This window comes from Schistocerca piceifrons, chromosome 2 (genome assembly GCF_021461385.2).
Source record: "Schistocerca piceifrons isolate TAMUIC-IGC-003096 chromosome 2, iqSchPice1.1, whole genome shotgun sequence".
Taxonomy (NCBI): Eukaryota; Metazoa; Arthropoda; class Insecta; order Orthoptera; family Acrididae; genus Schistocerca; species Schistocerca piceifrons.
In genome coordinates this window covers 402059430-402081690 of record NC_060139.1, presented here as the reverse complement: position 1 = coordinate 402081690, position 22261 = coordinate 402059430, and the positions used below count along the sequence as shown (strand labels likewise).

Here is a 22261-nt window from a genome sequence, read left to right as displayed (position 1 = left end):
AAATGCAGCGAACAGTTGAAACTAGCCAGTACTGTGGAATTAAACATTTTATTTTAAATACATTGACTGCCTCTACAGAAAAGGTTAATAAAAGTCAAGTTTCTTTAGCACACAGACAAAAATAACTTCATTGTTCTGCAAGGCGATTAATGCTTGACGTCAGAAAGGTGGAAATAAAATAAAATCTGAAACTAATAACATATTTTGGCCTTCTGTAATTATGAATGTATTTTAATTCACTTGATAGCTCCCAGCCACACATATCCTTTTTGTTTTCATTTGATGTGAGAGTAATCGAAGGAGAAACAACAAAATCACTAAATGTAAAGATGGGTCACATGGAGAATACCCACTATAACTCAGACTGCTTGGCACATCTGTCCCGGATACATGGTATCTGCTAACCAGGTCAATACTACAAAAAAAATCGAATTTTCTAAAATACGTTCATCTTGTAGTGCCCGTCTTTTTGAAAAGTCTGAAACAGAAAACATATGTGTTCGAGGAAATGTAAGCCATGTTGTTTGGTCTTAAGTGTGGCACAGTACAGTGCCACACCTCTTCATACATCATTCTTCTATCGCACGTCGCTGTATTTCACTCTGTGGTATTGAAACGTGTATATTTTGTAATGGATGCCATCAAACTATATTCAGGACAGTGGAAATGTCCTGTGGTGCCTCTCCTACTCCCAGTCAGCCGGTTTGACAGCCGGACCCTCTTAAAAAAAATCTCGCAATTAATAGCGAATGGGATTATTTGTAATCGGGAGCACAAGAACTCTTCAGAAAATTAGCACTCTTTATTGCCTATTAGCTAATAACTTTCCGTTTTCTGTTACATAAAATTAAATGTAGGACACATAAAACCAATAAAGACAAGAGACAAGCAAGAAAGTACAGATTTCTTCAATCCTTAGCTCTAAGCAATTTTTTCTCTCTAATCACGCTACAGCTTTCTGCGAAAGAATCTATTACCTCATCGAAGTTCGTCAAACGTTCTGCTATATGTCGTTATCTAATACTGAAAAAGCTCTTAATACAAATAATACCCAAGACTGGTGTGGTTTCTCTATCTGATTACATCTATTTTGTCACTGTCTGCCAGATAAAACAAAATAGGCCTTTCTAATATTGCAGCACTTTTGTAAAACACACCAAATAAACAAGACTGTTTTGGCACAAATGGTCATTTTTATAACACGACAGAATATAATTCATGAAGTACCAATAACAAATGCCTATTAGGCCTACAACAAACAAAAAGCTTTATGTTAGGAAATAGTTTCACATTTCATTCATACGCACCAGTTTCTCAAGCATGAGATCGAAAAGTAGTATTATGAAATTTTTATAAAAATTTGGAATCGTCTTATTCTTCCATAATGTTTGTGATGTCCCCCATTTCTTCTCCTTCCTCTTTCTAACAAACAATCTTGTCATCAGCAATTCCGAAGCAATTCCTGCCATTGTCAAAATTTGTTCACCGATTAACTTCACTAACCCTGCCAGAATCACAGGTTTAGGTATCCCACGATTATTCTCCGGTTATGCATTGTTACATGTTCGTACAACACGTTTTCCACGTTACTTCCAGAATAGATCTTACGTGGCCGCTAGCTGGGGAATGTACAACTGATCCTAACTAGTGTAGCGATCTGGCCAAAACTTTTCTGTAAAAATTTCATTTTCTTGGATACACCGAGAAGGTAATACATAATCTTTCTCCGCTGTTATTCCTGTTAGTCGTTTATTTCCATTCTGGTAGTCTGAATCTACGTTAATTATAACAATGCTGATCATTTGAAAACCCAATCAATCTCTTGACAGAGACATCATGTACACAATGCATGCATTCAAAAATCAACTTATGAGTCATTCAGAAATCAACTTAAAATGTGTTCAAAAATTTTCAAAAACCAACAGGGATGCGTTTCAAAACCATATGAATAATAGATAGACCAACGTGCGCTGGATGCTAAGCGCTTTGTGAAACAAGTTTTTTTCCCTCTAGAATATGAATTTGGAGCCCCCTTTTCCCAGTAGCATCTAGCTGCTTGCTGCGACTGCTTGCACAGCCAACAGCCACATTCCATGGAGAACCTACCACTACTCAAACGCTACTCAACTGCACATGCGCATGAGCCCGCTCGCAACTGCTAAAACGAAATAATATGTAAACGGTTGTGACTTCACACTCATCGGAGGCAATTTGTTGTTATGAAGCATTGCATAGTCTTCCTAAAGCCTTTGACACATTTTGCTGTTGGCACAAGCTTGCATGAGCACTGTGTGTCGTCGTATATGGGGCATTTTCTTTGCAGTTTAAGTTATTTTCGTTTTTTTCTCTCGTTTATGTTTTATTGTTGAAGTATTATTCTGCAGTAACAGGATACAGTAATATCCTTTGCTAGAGTATCAGTTCTTACCAGTCAAAATTACAAAAATTTAACAGAAAACTAAAACAATGAAAAATTCCCCAAATTCCACAAAATTCTCCGGTTTTTCATGGTTTTCTCCCGGATGAAAAAATTCACGGATCTCCCGCTTGTCCCGGGTCGTATACACTCTGTTCTTGCTTCCTACTGTTGAAGAGCAATTTGGGTATGGCGACTGCATCTTTCAACATGATCGAGCACCTGTTCATAATGCATGGCCTGTGGCAGGGTGGTTGCACGACAATAACATCTCTTTAATGGACTGGCCTGCACAGAGTCCTGACCTGAATCCTATAGCACACCTCTGGGATGTTTTGGAATGCCAACTTTGTGCCAGGCCTCACTGATCAACATCAACAACATCAATACCTCTCCTCAGTGCAGCAATCCGTGAAGAATGGGTTGCCATTTCCCAAGAAACCTACCAGTACCTGATTGAACATATGCCTGTGAGAGTGGATGCTATCATCAAGGCTCAGGGTGGGCTAGCACAATATTGAATTCCAACATTACCGATGGAGGGCACCACAAACTAGTAAGTCATTTTCAGCCAGGTGTCCAGATATTTTTGATCACATAGTGTACCTTCCCATGGACTAAACAAACCTGTGACCATTCATGCTGCCCTTGTTTGTATATGTTCAATATCCCATTAGTCTTATCTGATACGGGTCCCATACATTTGAGCAATATTCTAGAACCAGTCGCACAAGTAAGCAGTCTGTCGACTGACTGCACTTCCTCAGAATTCTATCAATAAACCAAAGTCTACCTTCCAGTTTACCCACAACAGAGCCTATATCATCATTCCATTTCATATTCCTACAAAGTGTTACACCCAGGTATTTGTATGGGTTGGCCGATTCCAGCAGTTACTCACTGATGTTATAGTCATAGGCTGCTATGTTTTTGTTTTGTTTTGTTTTGAGAAGTGCACAATTTTACAGTTTTGAACATTTAAAGCAAGTTGTGAGTCCTTGCACAACTTTGAAATATTATCAATATCTGACTGAATATTTATGCAGCTCTTCCACAGATACTTCATTATACACTCCTGGAAATGGAAAAAAGAACACATTGACACCGGTGTGTCAGACCCACCATACTTGCTCCGGACACTGCGAGAGGGCTGTACAAGCAATGATCACACGCACGGCACAGCGGACACACCAGGAACCGCGGTGTTGGCCGTCGAATGGCACTAGCTGCGCAGCATTTGTGCACCGCCGCCGTCAGTGTCAGCCAGTTTGCCGTGGCATACGGAGCTCCATCGCAGTCTTTAACACTGGTAGCATGCCGCGACAGCGTGGACGTGAACCGTATGTGCAGTTGACGGACTTTGAGTGAGGGCGTATAGTGGGCATGTGGGAGGCCGGGTGGACGTACCACCGAATTGCTCAACACGTGGGGCGTGAGGTCTCCACAGTACATCGATGTTGTCGCCAGTGGTCGGCGGAAGGTGCACGTGCCCGTCGACCTGGGACCGGACCGCAGCGACGCACGGATGCATGCCAAGACCGTAGGATCCTACGCAGTGCCGTAGGGGACCGCACCGCCACTTCCCAGCAAATTAGGGACACTGTTGCTCCTGGGGTATCGGCGAGGACCATTCGCAACCGTCTCCATGAAGCTGGGCTACGGTCCCGCACACCGTTAGGCCGTCTTCCGCTCACGCCCCAACATCGTGCAGCCCGCCTCCAGTGGTGTCGCGACAGGCGTGAATGGAGGGACGAATGGAGACGTGTCGTCTTCAGCGATGAGAGTCGCTTCTGCCTTGGTGCCAATGATGGTCGTATGCGTGTTTGGCGCCGTGCAGGTGAGCGCCACAATCAGGACTGCATACGACCGAGGCACACAGGGCCAACACCCGGCATCATGGTGTGGGGAGCGATCTCCTACACTGGCCGTACACCACTGGTGATCGTCGAGGGGACACTGAATAGTGCACAGTACATCCAAACCGTCATCGAACCCATCGTTCTACCATTCCTAGACCGGCAAGGGAACTTGCTGTTCCAACAGGACAATGCACGTCCGCATGTATCCCGTGCCACCCAACGTGCTCTAGAAGGTGTAAGTCAACTACCCTGGCCAGCAAGATCTCCGGATCTGTCCCCCATTGAGCATGTTTGGGACTGGATGAAGCGTCGTCTCACGCGGTCTGCACGTCCAGCACGAACGCTGGTCCAACTGAGGCGCCAGGTGGAAATGGCATGGCAAGCCGTTCCACAGGACCACATCCAGCATCTCTACGATCGTCTCCATGGAAGAATAGCAGCCTGCATTGCTGCGAAAGGTGGATATACACTGTACTAGTGCCGACATTGTGCATGCTCTGTTGCCTGTGTCTATGTGCCTGTGGTTCTGTCAGTGTGATCATGTGATGTATCTGACCTCAGGAATGTGTCAATAAAGTTTCCCCTTCCTGGGACAATGAATTCACGGTGTTCTTATTTCAATTTCCAGGAGTGTAGATAAATGCACCATCTGCAAAAAGCCAGAGATTACTATTAATACTGTCTACAATGTATTTAATACACAACATGAACAACAAGGGTACCAACACGCTTCCCTGGTGTGCACCCGAAGTTACTTCTATATCTCATGATGACTCTCCATCCGAGGTAACATGCTGCATCCTCCACAGCAAAAAGTCCTTGGTCCAGTCACAAATTTCACTTGATACGCCATATGATTATACTTTTGACAATAAGTGTAGGAGTGGTACTGAGTCAAATGCTTTTCAGAAATCAAGAAATGCTGCATCTACCTGCATCCCTTGATCCAAAGTTTTCTGTATGTCATGTGAGAAAAGTGTGAGTTGGGTTTCACATGTTAGATGTTTTCAGAATCCATGCAAGCTGGCATAAGGGGTTCATTCTGTTCGAGATAACTCGTTATGTTTGAGTTCAGAATATGTTCTACGATTCTAAACAAATCAATGTCAAGGATATTGGACGGTAGTTTTGTGGATCACTTCTACTACCCTTCTTTCAGATTTCTTGCAGAAACTGGGCACAGTTTTTTGTTCAAGGGATCTTTGATAGATTATAGTTAGAACAGGGGCTAACTCAGCTGCAAATTCAGTATAGAATCTGATAGGGATTCCATTGTGCCCTGGAGCTTTGTTCACTAACAAAGATTTCAGCTGTTTCTCAACACCACTGACATTAATACTTATTTTGATCATCTTTTGAGGGGTACAAGGATTAAGTTGGGACCATTCTCCTGGGTTTTCCTGTGTAAAGGAACATTTGAAAATGGAATTAAGTATTTTGGCTTTTGCTTTGCTACCCACAGTTTCAGTTGCTGTCTCATTCGCATATGGGCTAGACCCCCAACTTTGGTCCCACTAATAGCATGTACATAGGACCAGAATTTCTTTGAGTTTTGTGAAAGATCATTTGACAGTATTCTGCTATGGTAGTCACTGACTGCTTAAAGCATCATCTTGACAGCTTGACGCATTTAATTCATCTAGAAGTTCCTTATAGTGACTGTATACCATGAAGGGCCCCTTCTATAACGATCTGTTCTACTGGGTACCTATCTATCCAGTGCATGGTCAATTATTCTTGAGTCATAGTTCCTCTACATGCTCCTGCCCTGTCCTGAAAGTTTCAAGTTCCTCACTGAAATGTGACACTACCGATTTTTTTATATAGTTTTCTGAACATATATATCTTTCTGCTTGTTTCATTGTCAGATCCCCAAATGATGGTGGTTTGCGCAGGTCAAGAAAAGGATCGGGATTGCTTTGTTGCTAGTTCCAGGTGACAGTTGTGGTAGGCATATACCTGTGCTTTGTGCCTGACAAAAGCATGTATCCCACAAATAATGTCTCTTGCTTGCTTGTGTAGAATTTATCACTCTCATCACCATCAGCCATGACAACTCGCAACAGGAGAAATAAAAATTCACTAAATAACTTGCTACAATCACATATAATGCTCGCATTGCATACAACATCCACAGCACAGTGCTCAGGGCATCACTGAAAGCTTATTGGCTGTCAGAGAATACATGATGCAGGTGTGCGGAAGCAGCCTTACCTCGATTGCCATCATTCATGACTCAAACTACAGTTGTCCTTTATACTTTGGTTGTCATTGTTGTCATAACCATGGCATAGTTACTGATACCAATTTTGATGTGGACATCCTCAAAGAGATCAGGGCTGTTTGTGCCATTACTTCTAATGTATTTCCATTGTGAGTAGCATTCCAAATTATATGTTCTAGGTAGTTTTCAGAGAAGGCATTTAGTAAAGTTTCACAGGATGTCTTACCATGCCCACCATTAACAAAACCATAATTTTCCCAATTGACTGTAAGATGATTAAAGTCTCCAGTGATGATTACAATATGATTGAGGAACTTACGTACAAGTGAACTGAGGTTTTCTCTAAATCGGTTACATCATTGTGTGGATTGGATGGAGAGTCAACTAATCTAAAAAATCCTTTGTGCATCCCACACCCTGAGAAGCACCTTCTGATGTGTAGTGCATGCCTGACTCACTTAGGGGGATTCTACAGTTTCCAACACTATGGTGCAATTTCAGGAAGTTGCAGCCTAGCTTGTCACAGAACCTTCAAAGTCTCTAGTTCAGTCCCTCCGCTTGACTCAAAATAAAATGGCCACAATGAATTCTGGGGACAATGCTGCAAATTGTGAGCTAGTTGAAACTCTGTGCAAGGCTGGTCTTCTAAAACTTCTCTGCCAGTTGCTGGTATGACACTAGTATGACAATGGAGTCCAGACGACAGGCATCATTTGTTCCAGTGTGCGTCACAATCTACAGTCAGTTGCACCCTGGTTCCTTCAATAGCTGCCAGAATAGTTTCTTCAACATGTTGAATGAGGCCCCCAGGCATACATACTGATTGTACCTGGTGTCCTTTGCTGTCCCTTGCTGCCATTTCCCAGTACGTGTATATGTTGAGCGTCTCCTCCCAAAGCACTGGATTGATTTCAACCAAATTTGGCAGAAATACTGCTTGCTGTCTGAGAATCAGCACTGTGGGAGTTAGGACCTTCTACCTGCTATAGAGGCAGAGAATGGATGAAAATGTTTTTCGTCTTCTGACATCGAGATTGCCTTGCACGACTAGTGTGTTGTGCAGGTAATATTGGCATGCCTTGCACATACCATGCATGTGGGTAATATAAGTACATCTCGCAGGTGCCACACATGTGGACAGCCACAGCTGAGAAGAGAGAGGGGAGATAGTAAGAGAGAGGTTGCTGAGATGGACAAAGAAAGGAGGACATGGATCAGAGGTGGGAAGGAGGTGGTGGACAGAGATAGGAGGAAGAGGGGATGGACAGACAGAGAGGAGGGGATGGACAGTGAGAGGGAGAGGATGGGGAGATGCAGGAAGCTGGTGGGGAGATGTAGAGATGTAATGGGTGGGTGGAAAATGAGGAGGGGAGGAGGAGATGGGCAGAGAGAGCGGAGGAGGATATGGAAGGAGGGTGGGAGGACGAAGATATGGTAGGAAGGGGGACAAAGGAAATGGGCAAAGAGAAAGTGGGGAGGAAGTGTTGGAGAGACAGAGAGAGGAGGGAGTAGGAGACAGACAAATAGAGGTCATTGGAAGAGGTGGACAGAGAGGTACTTACATGTGTATCCAATAAATGAACATAATTATATGAATAAAAACAGTGTATACAGACTTAAATATTTCCATTGCCTACCCACAGCTCAAATAAAAAAAAAGGCAAATAATGTCAAGTGTACTGCAACTATTCAGCACACAGGGCATGATAACAATGCACCCATGGGGAATGACTGCAGCAGGACAACGAGGCACTCACAACCATGTCCACATGTTACTGTGAAAGGTTTAATACATGGGAATAAAGCAAGTGTTAAGTGTCATTCATCCATCTGAGAGCCTTATTAGGTTGGGTTAATAGAGAGGCAGAGAAGGCTCAAAGAAGAATGGTGTGATATGCCAGGGATTTACTTGATTAGCAAGAAAGTGTTACAGGCATGGTGAGCACAGTCCCATCAGAGAAGAAAGGTTGTGTAAGATCACTCTTGACTTCCCAATATCCCCTGTTTAAGTATGATTCAAGAAACATATCACTTCCTTCTACATATATCTCATGTAATGATCATGATGGTAAAATTATGGGAACTCATATTCATACAGAAAGAAGTGGAAATCATTCTTCACAGGTACCATAAATGAACTGAACAGTAAAAGGTAGGTTGGGGTGGGTAATGTATTGACAGTTTCTATATTGAGCAAACACAGCATACCACCTATATTTCCACAGCAGATGCATCATTTAAACAAGCCAGCAGGAGGGCCAATGCGAGCCATGCTATGTATGAGGCTTGCCATATTCCTACAGGTGGTGCTACAGAAGCCATCGGAGTACACAGCATACAAAAATTATTCATCCTTGTATGACACACACTGAGCTCTCCTCTTCAGATGTTGGAAAACTAGCAGTGAGACTACTACAAACATTTCATAATTTTACTAATTTTACCAAGACCACATAGTGAGAAATATTTCAGAGACATTATGAACAGAGACTGACAGTGATCTAAAGTTATATATAGAACACATCATTCTCAACATATTGTGAATAAAAGTATTGACGTTTTAGTCATTTATTAAATGTTTAGAGTGTTCAGGTGGTGGTGGTGGTGGTTAGTGTTTAACGTCCCGTCGACAACGAGGTCATTAGAGACGGAGCGCAAGCTCGGGTTAGGGAAGGATTGGGAAGGAAATCGGCCGTGCCCTTTCAAAGGAACCATCTCGGCATTCGCCTGAAACGATTTAGGGAAATCACGGAAAACCTAAATCAGGATGGCCGGAGACGGGATTGAACCGTCGTCCTCCCGAATGCGAGTCCAGTGTGCTAACCACTGCGCCACCTCGCTCGGTGAGTGTTCAGGGTTTGCCCAGCTACCTCATATGAACTATGTACACATCATTCGTATCTGGTGATGAGGAGAGGATTGATTTAGATTGGATTAAATACAAGCAACTTCAAATGACATCAAATTAATTAAATATCTTTTTCAGGCAGTTTTAGAAAATAATTGAATTTTTTTCTTTGGATTTCTTGTGAGTTAAAATGTTCTTAATTTTTGTATAAAATGTCAATTACTGGAGATCTACCTCTCACTGGATTTCAGTTTCGGAGCCAACAAAGACAAATTTTACTGTTGAATATTACCTGACTGCTGGATCTACTACAAGCCCAGCAGCCAACTATGACTGCAGCAAGAATTCCAAAGGTCAAGAGCCACCTCCTTCCTTCTATTCCTTTGATGCAAAACAAGAGGGCTGAATGGAGTACAAACTTAAACTGGAGAAGCACATTCCAGCCTACAAAATCTCAGGTGACATGCAACATTCTTTTTCCTTTTATTCCATAGGTCAGAATGAACATTTTCCACTTATGTAGGAAGCTGTTTCCGTGACCTATGCTATGAGGATGGCATTAAGAAGCTTGATGAATGTTTTCAATCTCAGTTCCAAACAGCTGCTGCTTGTTCAAATTCTATTGTGCCTGCCATGACAGTAAACAATAGTATAAGGAATGGATCGCCAACCTCAAGGGCATCACTATGGATTCGTAAAGTTACTTGCACTTGTGAAACTTCTTTTCGAGATGAATTGCTTTGTGATGCAATTATTCAGATCATTGATGACAACAGTATATGACCTCGATTTTAAAGTATCACAATCCTGGTCTCAGTGACGTAATTAAAGTGATTGAACATCAGGAAGTACAAGACTTTGAGGAACTAAGCTTCAAATGTGCATGTTGATGTGGTGATGGCTGCAAATAGTTCAAAGCAGACCCAGTTCCGAACAGCACATGTTCACTGCAGCTGCAAGCAACAGAATGAGTAGTCAACAAGGCACCCATCAAGTTTTCCTGTAAGTTCATGCATTCTGAAGCCTTCTGTTCAGTGCTATATAACACATGACAGTTAACACTGATTTTCAAACCATGGAAAATCCAGGATGGAATGTAACAATATTATGAGAAGGAAAGTTGCTACTCACCATATAGCAGAGATGCTGAGTTGCAGATAGGCACAACAAAAAGACTCTCACAATTAAAGCTTTTGGCCATTAAGGCCTTCGTCAACAGTAGACACACATACGTACACACACACACACACACACACACACACACACACACACACACACACACTCACGCAAATGCAACTCACACACACGACTGCAGTCTCAGGCAACTGAAATCACACTGCAAGCAGCAGCACCAGTGCACCATGGGAGTGACAACTGGGTGGGGGTAAGGAGGAGGTTGGGGTGGGCAGAGGGAGGGATAGTACGGTGCGTGTGGCAGACAGTGAAGTGCTGCAGATTAGACGGAGAGCAGAGGAGAGGTGGGGAGGGGGTGGGGGGAAGTATTGGAAAAGGAGAGAAATAAAAAGACTGGGTGTGGTGGTGGAATGACAGCTGTGTAGTGCTGGAATGGGTACAGGGAAAGGGTTTCATGGGTGAGGACAGTGACTAACTTTCCCTGCAATACGGAAAGACTCTGTCACCTATCAGATACTTCCACCTACAAATCTTGCCACCGAGACTCCATTCCAGTAATCCAGCAGGATCTCCACACTATTCAAATCCTTAGACCCATTCCAGAACCTCTTCCCGGAGTCCGTCTCTCTATTCACCCCTACCACTCCCCGCACCCCTACCTTCTACATGCTTCCTACAGTCCAAAAACCTAACCACTCAGGACACCCCATTGTGGCCAATTATTGTGCCCCAACTGAGAGAATCTCTGCTCGCGTAGACCAACACCTTCAACCTATTACCCACAACCCACCCTCCTATGTAAAAGATACCAACCATTTCCTCCATCGACTGTCCACAGTTCCTGTCCCTTTAGCACACGGTGCCCTGCTTGTCACTATTGATGCCACCTCCTCGTACACTAAACATTCGTAATGCTCATGGCCTTACCGTTACTGAAGACTACCTTTCCCAACATCTGATGGATTCCAAACCAACAACCTCCCTCCTAGTTGCCATGACCAACTATATCCTCACCCACAATTACTTATCCTTTGAAGGCATTACCTACAAACAAATCTGGAATACGGCTACGGGCACCTGCATGGCACCAACCTTTGCCATCCTGTTCATGGGCCATCTAGTGGAATCCTTCCTAAAAACCCAGAATCCTAAACTCCTCACCTGGTTCAGATTTATTGATGACATCTTTGCTATCTGAATCGAAGGTGAGGACACCCTATCCATATTCCTCCAGAACCTCCCCCATTTGCTTCACCTGGTCCTACTCAACCCAAGCCACCTTCCTAGATGTTGACCTACACCTCAAAGATGGCTACGTCAGCACCTCTGTCCATATCTAATCTACTAACCACCAACAACACCTCCACTTTGACAGCTGCCACCCATTCCATACCAAGAAGTCCCTTCTGTACAGCCTAGCTACCCGTGGTCATCACATTTGCAGTGATGAGCAGTCCTGCTTGAAATATACCGAGGGTCTCACTGAAGCCTTCGCTGACTGTAATTATCCTCCTAACGTTGTACAAAAACAAATCTCCCATGCCTTATCTTTCCAGTCTCCCACCACCTCCCGAAGTCCCAACATCCGACCACAGAGGAGCATTCCCCTCATAACTCAGTACCACCTAGGACTGGGGCAACTAAATTACATTCTCCACCAAGATTTTGATTACCTCTCGTCATGCCCTGAAATGAGAAATGTCATGCCCACTATCCTTCCCACCCCTCCCATAGTGGTATTCGATCGTCCACTGAACCTACACAATATACTCGTCCATCCTTACACAACCCCTGCTCCAAATCCCTTACCTCATGGGCTCATACCCCTATAATAGACCTAGATGCAAGACCTGTCCCATACATCCTCCCACCACCAACTACTCCAGTCCGGTCACCAACATCACCTATTCCATCAAAGGCAGGGCTACCTGTGAAACCAGTCACGTGGTCTACATGATAAGCTGCAACCACTGTGCTGCATTCTATGTAGTCATGACAACCAACAAGGTGTCTGTCCACATGAATGGCCACTGACAAACTGTGGCCGAGAAACAAGTGGACCACCCTGTTGCTGAACGCACTGCCAAGCATGATATCCTTCATTTCAATGACTGCTTCACAGCCTCTGCCATATGGATCCTTCCCACCAACACCAGCTTAACTGAATTGCGCAGGTGGGAACTTTCCCTGGAATATATGCTACGTTCCCATAACTCTCCTAGCCTCAATCTTCATTACTCACTGCCCTCACACATTCAGCCCCTTCTCTGTTCCCACTCCAGCAGTACACAGCCGTCATTCCACCACCAAACCCAGTCTTTTTATTTCTCTCTTTTTCCGTTACTTCCCCCCCCCCCCCCCCCCCCCCTCCCCACCTCATCCCGGCCCTCTGTCTAACCTGCAGCTCTTCACTGTCTGCCAACCCTACCATACTATCCCTCCCCCTCCCTGCCCGCAGCCTCCTCCTTAACCCCACCCAGTTGCCACTCCCATGATGCACTGGTGCTGCTGCTCGCAGTGTGGTTTCATTTGCCTGAGATTGCAGTCGTGTGCGTGAGTTGTGTTTACAAGTGTGTGTGTGTGTGTGTGTGTGTGTGTGTGTGTGTGTGTGTGTGTGTGTGTATGTAAAGGCCTTAATGGCCTAAAGCTTTAATAGTGCGAGTCTTTTTGTGTGCCTATCTGCGACTCAGCATTTCCGCTATATGGTGAGTAGCAACTTTCCTTCTCGTAATATTGTAAACACTGATATTTCTGCATATCAGAATGCTGACACTGCCATAAGTCAGGATACACACAGCAACTGTGTCTGTTAGAGAATTGCAAAGTGCAAGTACAATAATCGCAAAGCTACATGAACAGTACAAAATCTTGATCTTACAAATCAGCTTTTCCCACATAGACAGACAGAAAAATGCTCCATTACTCACAAGTCAAATGAAGGCAGTATTCCAAAAGTCAGCACTCACAATCACATTCACACTATATTTACATGCAAAACGTCTTCCATAACGGCCGCGGGTGCCTTCGCTTGGCCAGTTCATCGCCAATGACCTTGTATGGGTACGGGGATATAGCAGGCGGCCAAAATGGAGTCCTGGCCGCATATTACGACACTGTGGCCAATGCCTGTATGAAATCCAGATGGACACGGGTGTTGCAGTGCACCATTCGGACCAGCTTCGGCCTCGTGTGCCGGCAACACCTATTCCGGATGCTGCTACACCACCTTCGGCTCTACCTGATGCTCGGGATACTGGAATCTCTCACTACTCACAATGCAGTCCTCTCACCATCATATCGGTGCCAGCACAAGAACTGACGCCACCAGGAGACGTGCCCATGCAGGAACCAGATGACCATCATCTGTCGGAGCAACTCTACTCGCCTCCTCCTCCTACGGACGCGGATACATCGCCCATGTCTCCTGTTATAACAACCGGACTTGCCGCAACGGGCAGATTGGTGCACAGGGCACCAGCAGATTCGACCCCCATGTCTCCTGTCATCTTGAGCCGTTATCATCAGGGACACTTCCATCCGTACGGGAAGCCTCCTCGAGACTTTACGGCCAGTCAAACAACACCTATGGACGTTAGCAATCTACAGGCCACCTCCATCAAGACCTGTGCAAAAAATTCAAAAGGGAGAAAAGTGTTGTGACTCGCCAGTCTTACAAAGTGCTGCCGCACAGTTATGCACATCCTCTACATGCAGCGCTGTCTGCCAGCCATGCAGCAGCAGCACCACCTAAGTGGCCAGCCACCCAGCGGCCGCTAGACGTGGACTCAGTTATGATTTGACTGTTAAAGTGTACACACATCTTACTCTGTTTACTTGATCTGTGACTTTAATGTATTGCATCTTCCTTGAAATATATTTGTTCAACTTGAAGTTATAACAATCCTCATGATCCCTAAGTGAGCAATACATAGGGGGTTGTTGTGTATCTCTAGAGTAGTCACTTAAAACTGGTTTTTGAAAGAAATTCTCAGTAGAGAAACTCTTCTGGATCCAGACAGTGATTTGCTAAGGATATTATTGTTGTTTGGGTGAGATAGCACTCTAGAATATATTACCTTGTCAAAAATTTTGGAAGACGATATCAGCAGTGAAATAGGTTGGTAGTTATTACCATATCTCCTATCACCTTCCTTAAATAGTGGTTCGACAATGGGATATTCCAGTCTCCTTGGAACAATACTTTGAGTTAGTAATGCATTACATGTTTCAGATAAGACAGTGTAACCGTATTGGAACAAATCTTTAGTACACTATCAGAAACACCAACAAAAGTAGATGGGATTTTATTTTTGAGAGAATATACAATTTTCTTAATTTCTGAAGGAGGAACTGGTGATGCATTCATATGACTGAATTTTATGAGAGTTGCTTCTTCAACATACTGCTGTGATTTTTCTCTTATGCAGTTTGTCCCTACGCTTTCTACTATATTTAAGAAATGACTATTAAATACATTTGTTATTTGTGACTCATCAGTTATAGTCCTTCCACCCAGTTAAAGAGTGATGATATCCTGTTCCACAGCTGGTTGTCCTCCCCCTCATTTCAGTACATCCCATACGGTCTTCAGTTTGTTGTTGGCATTACCGATTTCTGACATTATGTGCATGTTCCTTGATATTGTAATAACTTTTCTTAGTAATTTTGAGTAGCTTTTGTAGTGTGCAACCACTTCACGATGTCTACTTGTCCTTGCCAACAGATAAATTTCTCTTTTTTTTACAAGGTAATTTAATGCATCTAGTGATCCAAGGTTTTTTACATAGCTGTTCAGTATCCTTTCTGATTGTCTTATGTGGAAAGTTATTTTCAAATAATGATATGCATTTATTATAGAATAGTTTAAATTTTATGTTTCCATTTAGTTCATTATAAATTTTGTTCCAGGTCATCTCTAGTTCTAGTTCTTTTCTTAAAAACATTTGTCCTGGAGTCATTAATTATTCTAACTGATTTCCATTGAGGAATATCCATACTGTGAGGCACTATCTTATTCATCCTAACTATCTGTGCATCATGATCAGAGAGAACAGTTGTTACTGGATAAACAGTTACACTCTTGCTTTGAGCTTCACGAAAGAAAACATTATCAATTAGTGTCCTACTGTCTTTATCCACCTGCGTTGGAAAGTTAATTACTGAGATCAAATTGTAGGATTCAAATAAGGTTTCCAGATAATTTTTCCTACCAGAATCCTTTACAAACTCTACATTGAAGACACTACAGACTATCAACTGCTTGCTGCTGTCTGGCAGATAGCATAGCAAGGAAACAAGATTCCACATAAACAGTGCAAAATTTCCCAGTGGGAATCTATATACAGTTACAATTAATAACAAACTATTTTTCAGTATTGATACGCAAGTACACATTTCAATGTGCTGGTCACTACAAAATCAACTTGTCTCATTGTTTTTGAACTTGTATTCTGTCTCAGTATATGTAACAGCTCCTCCTTTTCCCATACTAGTTCTGCATGAGTATGCTTGTAGAGTGCAATCTTTTGTATGTAAGTTATCTAACCCTGTGGGTACGTGGTGCTCAGATAGGCACAGGATGTTTATCTTTTTGGAGCACTCTAAATTTTCCAAACAGACAAGAAGCTCTTCTGCCTTGTTACTCAGTCCTCCTAATATTTTCATTAAATAAGCTAACCTTACTTTTCTGAGCATTCTTAAGCATGTTGTATGGCTCTTTTCTTATACTGACTTCTTTCAAAACAAGGTGCCTGAATCCTGATTCGAACATAAAGCAGGTATCTCTCTGACACCAGTAACCACAAGAATCTTGCTTTGTGTGATGGTGGCTCCCCATACATTTTCTACAAGAAGCTCAGCCAACCTACCTTTGCCTCTCCTAGTCACATATCCCCATCTCCTAACTGTAGCAATGGGCACTGCACTCACATGAGATTTCATTTCAGTCAGTAGCACCTTGCTCACTTCAGTGTTCACGTAGCTCACTGATGTGTTAACCGAGAACTGGTAATGGTGCTGTAGAGCCTCCACAAAACACACATGTGTGTGTGTGTGGTCACAACAGCTATTTCACCCAGGTCACCCCTAAATGCTGTAATTACTGTCCTTAGCCAGGCTGTTTGCTTCTCCACCCGATATAAGAACCTGATCCTCTGTGCCAAAATATTTGCACAAATTCCTCTGTCACCTGGCTAAGGCTAGAATTTGCCTTCACAGTTCTTGTGACCTGATCCCCTGTCCCTAATGTGTCCTGCACCATCTGGCCTACACCTCTCCCATGGCTACTACCTAGAAGCAAGAAACTTTTCTTCCTACTCTCTTTAGATATTGACCTACAGTTACTTTTCTTGCTAGAAGTCTGCTGCATTCTATTAGTACCTACAGCTGGACGAGGCTGTTCCCCTCCTAATTCTGGTAACAAGTCAAATATATTCACTACTGTAAGCTAAAGCGTAGATGAAAAAGTTGAAGAACTGTCCCTTATGCCCATTGCTTGTTACCTTTACCCAGTTCCTACACTCTTTTTGCCCCTTCAACCTATATATATCTCAAATTTTGCATGTTCTAATTCAGACTGAACTCCCCATTCAGTTTCCCTCTACAGTCACCCAAGTGAAATTCCAACCTTTAGTGTCAACAGACCACTCCCTCCATGACTATCCTACAACATATCACACATTGCAACCCAGATTACACGCTTAAAAATACAACTGACTCACTTAACACACTTTACAATACACAAATTTTCATTATTTACAAGCCGCAAAACTTACCCCTTTAGGTTAGCACTTCAGGTGTATGATATAACGCAAAAAGTTAATTATTTCTGTTATAATGTCAAATTGAACACATATATATCAAAAATGACACAACACATGTAAGTCACGGAGCAAGTAGACAAAGTAAGACATGTGTACGTGGTAACATTCAAATCAGCACTGAGTCCAAGTCTAGCGGCCACTGGCTGGCTGGCCGCTCAGGTGGCGCAGCTGCTGCATGGCTGGCAGACAGCACCGCATGTAGAGGACGCGCGTAACTGCGCAGCGGCACTTTGAAAGATCGGCGAGTCACAACAATTTGCACTTACAACAAGAACTCAACACTCACTTAACTGCAGTGTTTATTAATTAACTCAACTACAATAGACTGTAGCTTTTAATGCAACTTTAATGTATGCAAAATGTATGTAAACAAACTACTAGTGCAAAAGTTTCTAAACTGAACAACTTAAGATTTTTGCTACTTTCTGCAAATACAAGCTTAATAATGAAAGGACTCACTCTACGGAAACTGCTGGAATGAGAAATAGTACAATTAAATGGGATTCTCAAAGTTAACTGCACCAAAACATAAACAAAAATTTGACTACAACCCAACCTTACATTTTTTATGTTTTCTGGAATAACACATAAAGATAAGTGATACCTTTAATAGAATGCTTGAAAAAATACACTAATGCATGTACTGAAAGAGTAATTTCTACTAAACTAATTGTTACTACTGTCTAAATAGCTTATCTTTACAAGAGCATAAAAACTTACACATCTCACCTGGCACAGGTGAGCTGTAAGTAGTTCTTGGAAAACTTATCTGCTATGTTAAATTCATTCAGAAAACACTGCAAATTGCTGTCACTCTGCATCACCTCTAGCGTAAAAAGGTTCCTTTGGAATGGGTTGAAGAATGCAAATGATCATTTCAAAGGCTGAAAAATGCACTGCTTAGTTGTTCATGGCTTATTCATTATGAACTGCAGAAAGTGGTAGTGTCTGCAGTCGATGCATCATCATTTGGCCTAGGGACAGTTTTATCTCACAACATTGGAAAGAATGAACACCACATGGCATTCACATTGGAGATGTTATACAAGGCCCAAGTCAACTACAGTCAGCTGGCAAAGGAAGCCTTAGCCGTACATCACACACGGTGTTGCAAAATTTCATCAGTATCTGCCTGTTTTTTCCTTATAACTGATCATAAGTTGTTGACTGCTGTTTTATATATGAAATTCTTTATCACTCTATAGCACAGCATGCAAACCCAAACACTTTGTCTATCTTACCAATGGGAAGTGATTCAGAATTTGATCGATCAGAAGCTTCTTATCAATCTGATTCACAAGCAATGCAGGCTTCTCCCACTGACTGTCAGCAGATTGCACTACTGAACATGATCACTCACTACAATAATGGGTTGACCTTGAAATCTGAAATCAGTTTCAGAAGCATTAGTGCGCCAATACCACACACATAATGCAACAGCCTTTCTCTTCAGAATGATGTAATTTTATTACGTACTCCTAATGAACAAATGCAAATTGTGGTTCCTGCATCACTGCAGCAAAACGTTTGGAGACTTTTACATAGAGGACAATGGGTAATCATTAACCAATAAGCAGCTAACATTCCAGCATTGTATGAGGCTTAGTCTTGATTAGCAGACTGAACAGGTGACTGCTTGCTGCCATGCATGCGCAGATAACTAGACAGCCCCACACCAATTTTTTTTTCATGTGGCCTTGGCAACATATGCTGGTCCTTTATGGAACACATGGTGGCTAATTATTGTTGATGCATACAGAAGATACGTGTATGTCATTTCCATGAATGTGATGACCAGCACTTGCACTATCAAGGTATTCAATCCTGTCCTTTGTTCAGAAGGGCAGCCTTAAATAACCATTGACAACAATGGTCATCAGTTTTCTTCATTTTTAATTCCAACAATTTTGCCAACAAAATGTGATTCAACATATCCAAATGGCCCAGTTCTCTCTCAATCAAACAGTTACTTGAACATTTTGTTCACACTTCCAAAGTTCAGATGCCCAGACCCTGTGCTTTGCACTCAAGAAAATATGTCAAGTTATTATTCCTCAGCAACTTTCATAACCTGTCTTCCAACAGTGTTCTGACAGCAGAATTGTCAAATGGTTGCTATCATTGCACTTTGCTGCATTAATTTCACCCTCAACACTCTGCTTCAGATGCTAATTTCACAACAAATTTCCTCACAAAGTGCAAAAGTTTCATTTGTGTCTATAACAAGCGTTGCAGCTGAGAATCCGGCACTGTCACTCAGTTGACTGGTAGAGCTCATACTGTTTGTGGCAAAACAGATGCCCATTGACAGCATCAAATTCAACATAATTTTTGTGATTACTGTGATCCTGCCATAGATTTTCATTTTTCAGGAACTTTGGAACCCAGACTACAGCTCCTGAGCAGCCTCTGCCAGTGCCTGTTGTTTGGGTATATGGGACAACAAGACATCAATACCTGCCTGCCCATGCAGCCACAACTGCAGCCAATGGACCCATTGCCATTCACAGTGACATCAGCCACAGACATCGAGCCTGTATTAGCATCAGTGTTTTGCAAAATAGACAGATTTCTATGGTTTTACTTTGTATGCACTCCTTTTCCATTTATAGATGTCTGTATAACACCTTCCCTAATTTTCTTTTCAAACTTCTTATGTTAAAGTTCCTATGTGAAGCACAAGTTATGCAATGCATCAGAATTGTAGAAAGAAATTCCCCCCACACTACTTTATTGTTCAGATCATTCTGTTTGAAATGAGCTAACCAAAAGTTATTGCAATTATAAAAATTTGTACATCTTGCCATAGACAAAATCTTATGAGCTAATAGATAAATTCAGAAAGACAAACCACTTTCAAATTAAACAGCTACTTTTTCCCTTTTCAGTAATGCATTTACATTAGCCCATACTTAATTAGCTTAAAAGATATTGTTAATAAAAGATTTCACCTGGTTCAAAATTCCAATGCTAATATGTGTTTCGATTCAGTTCCATAATTTTTGTGACTATAATAACAGTTCTCTGACCTTTTTTACTTAAATGAGTGTGAAGTAGCTAATTATCACTTCATCTGTATTGTGCACACTTTTCCTCTCTGAAAAGATAAGAACTATTAAGCTCTGCATATGTTCATATTAAATACTTGTTTGTAAACATTATTAGAGACTGTAAGGGGACTGGTCATCACCAGCAGGATCTGAAGGGCAGGACTGAATATTCTCTGACAGCCAATGAGTGTTCAGTAGTGTTCTTAGCATTCTACAGTGAACATCATAGCCAATCTGAACATTAAACATGATTGTAGTGAGTTATTTAGTAATTTTTTTTTCATTTGTTATGAGTAACTATGACATTGTAATTCTGTCAGAGACAGCAAAGGACTAGGAAGAGCAGTTGAACGGAATGGATAGTGTCTTGAAAGGAGGATATAAGATGAACATCAACAAAAGCAAAACAAGGATAATGGAATGTAGTCGAATTAAGTCGGGTGATGCTGAGGAATTAGATTAGGAAATGAGACACTTAAAGTAGTAAAGGAGTTCCGCTATTTGGGGAGCAAAATAACTGATGATTGTCGAAGTAGAGAGGATAGAAAATGTAGACTGGCAATGGCAAGGAAAGCATTTCTGAAGAAGAGAAATTTGTTAACATCGAGTATAGGTTTAAGTGTCAGGAAGTAGTTTCTGAAAGCATTTGTATGGAGTTTAGGCATGTATGGAAGTGAAACACGGACAATAAATAGTTTGGAGAAGAAGAGAATAGAAGCTTTCGAAATGTGGTGCTACAGAAGAATGCTGAAGATTAGACGGGTAGATCACATAACTAATGAGGAAGTATTGAATAGGATTGGGGAGAAGAGAAGTTTGTGGTACAACTTGACTAGAAGAAGGGATCAGTTGGTAGGACATGTTCTGAGGCATCAAGGGATCACCAGTTTAGTATTGGAGGGCAGCGTGGAGGGTAAAAATGGTAGAGGGAGACCAAGAGATGAATACACTAAGCAGATTCAGAAGGATGTAGGTTGCAGTAGGTACTGGGAGATGAAGAAGCTTGCACAGGATAGAGTAGCATGGAGAGCTGCATCAAACCAGTCTCAGGACTGAAGACCACAACAACAAGGAGTAACTACTGTTAACAATAGTGGTATGCAACATGTTCTACATAAGCAAGCAAGAGATTTAATTTGCAGGATATGAGCCTTCTTTAAGCACAAATCACTTCTTTGTGCATATGACAAATTTTGCTTAGAACCAGCAACACTGCAACCCTCGTCCATGTCTTAACCTGCAAGGACTGCCACATTTGTGAGTTGGACTATAGTTTACGTATACAGTGAAATATCTGCCCCATATCTCAGTAGCTTTTTACAGTTCTTGTTACTAAGCTGTGTTGGGATACCTTGTTGTGATATTGTTTTACTGCTTTTGACCTTGCTTTTCATCTTACTGTTCATTAGCATTCCAGCCACAATGTTTTTCTCATCATCTATCCTACAAAGAAAATGACAAGGCATTGTGGCTGCACTGAGGAGGACATCATGGAGATACAAAGAGCGACTGAAGGTGAATTATTTGATGCCAAAAATGTGATGACACCAGGAGGTATATCATTAACACTTCCACAGATTCTGAAAGAAGCAGTTCTAAGAATTATATGTTAGTAGGTGTAACACTTTTCTCTTACATGTCAACAAGAGATGTAACTGATATTTCTTTCAGGTCCGAAGAATCTGAAAGGGATAGTTTTCTTCAAAATGGATAAGTAAAATAGGGTCAGACACTATTAAACAAAGCCATTTTTACATCTCTGCAGACCTAACAACTGTAGATTCACAGAGAATCTTCAAACTCAGAACCTAATTTTTACATATAAAATAATGTCTGCCTCAGTGGTGACAAAAGAGCTGTGGAGGGAGAAATTGCAGAAAGCACTCCAGAAACATTCAGCATGCGGTGA

General features: G+C 42.1%; 1 protein-coding gene across 1 annotated transcript; it reads left to right on the top strand.

The window, feature by feature from the left end:
• Positions 1 to 9537: 9537 nt before the first annotated feature.
• LOC124777520 lies at positions 9538 to 20115 on the top strand. The gene is made up of 2 exons (XM_047252966.1): positions 9538 to 9805; positions 19675 to 20115. The coding sequence occupies exons 1-2, from the start codon at positions 9754 to 9756 to the stop codon at positions 19962 to 19964; spliced, it is 342 nt and encodes a 113-aa protein (XP_047108922.1). The 5' UTR covers positions 9538 to 9753; the 3' UTR covers positions 19965 to 20115.
• The last annotated feature ends 2146 nt before the right edge of the window (positions 20116 to 22261 follow it).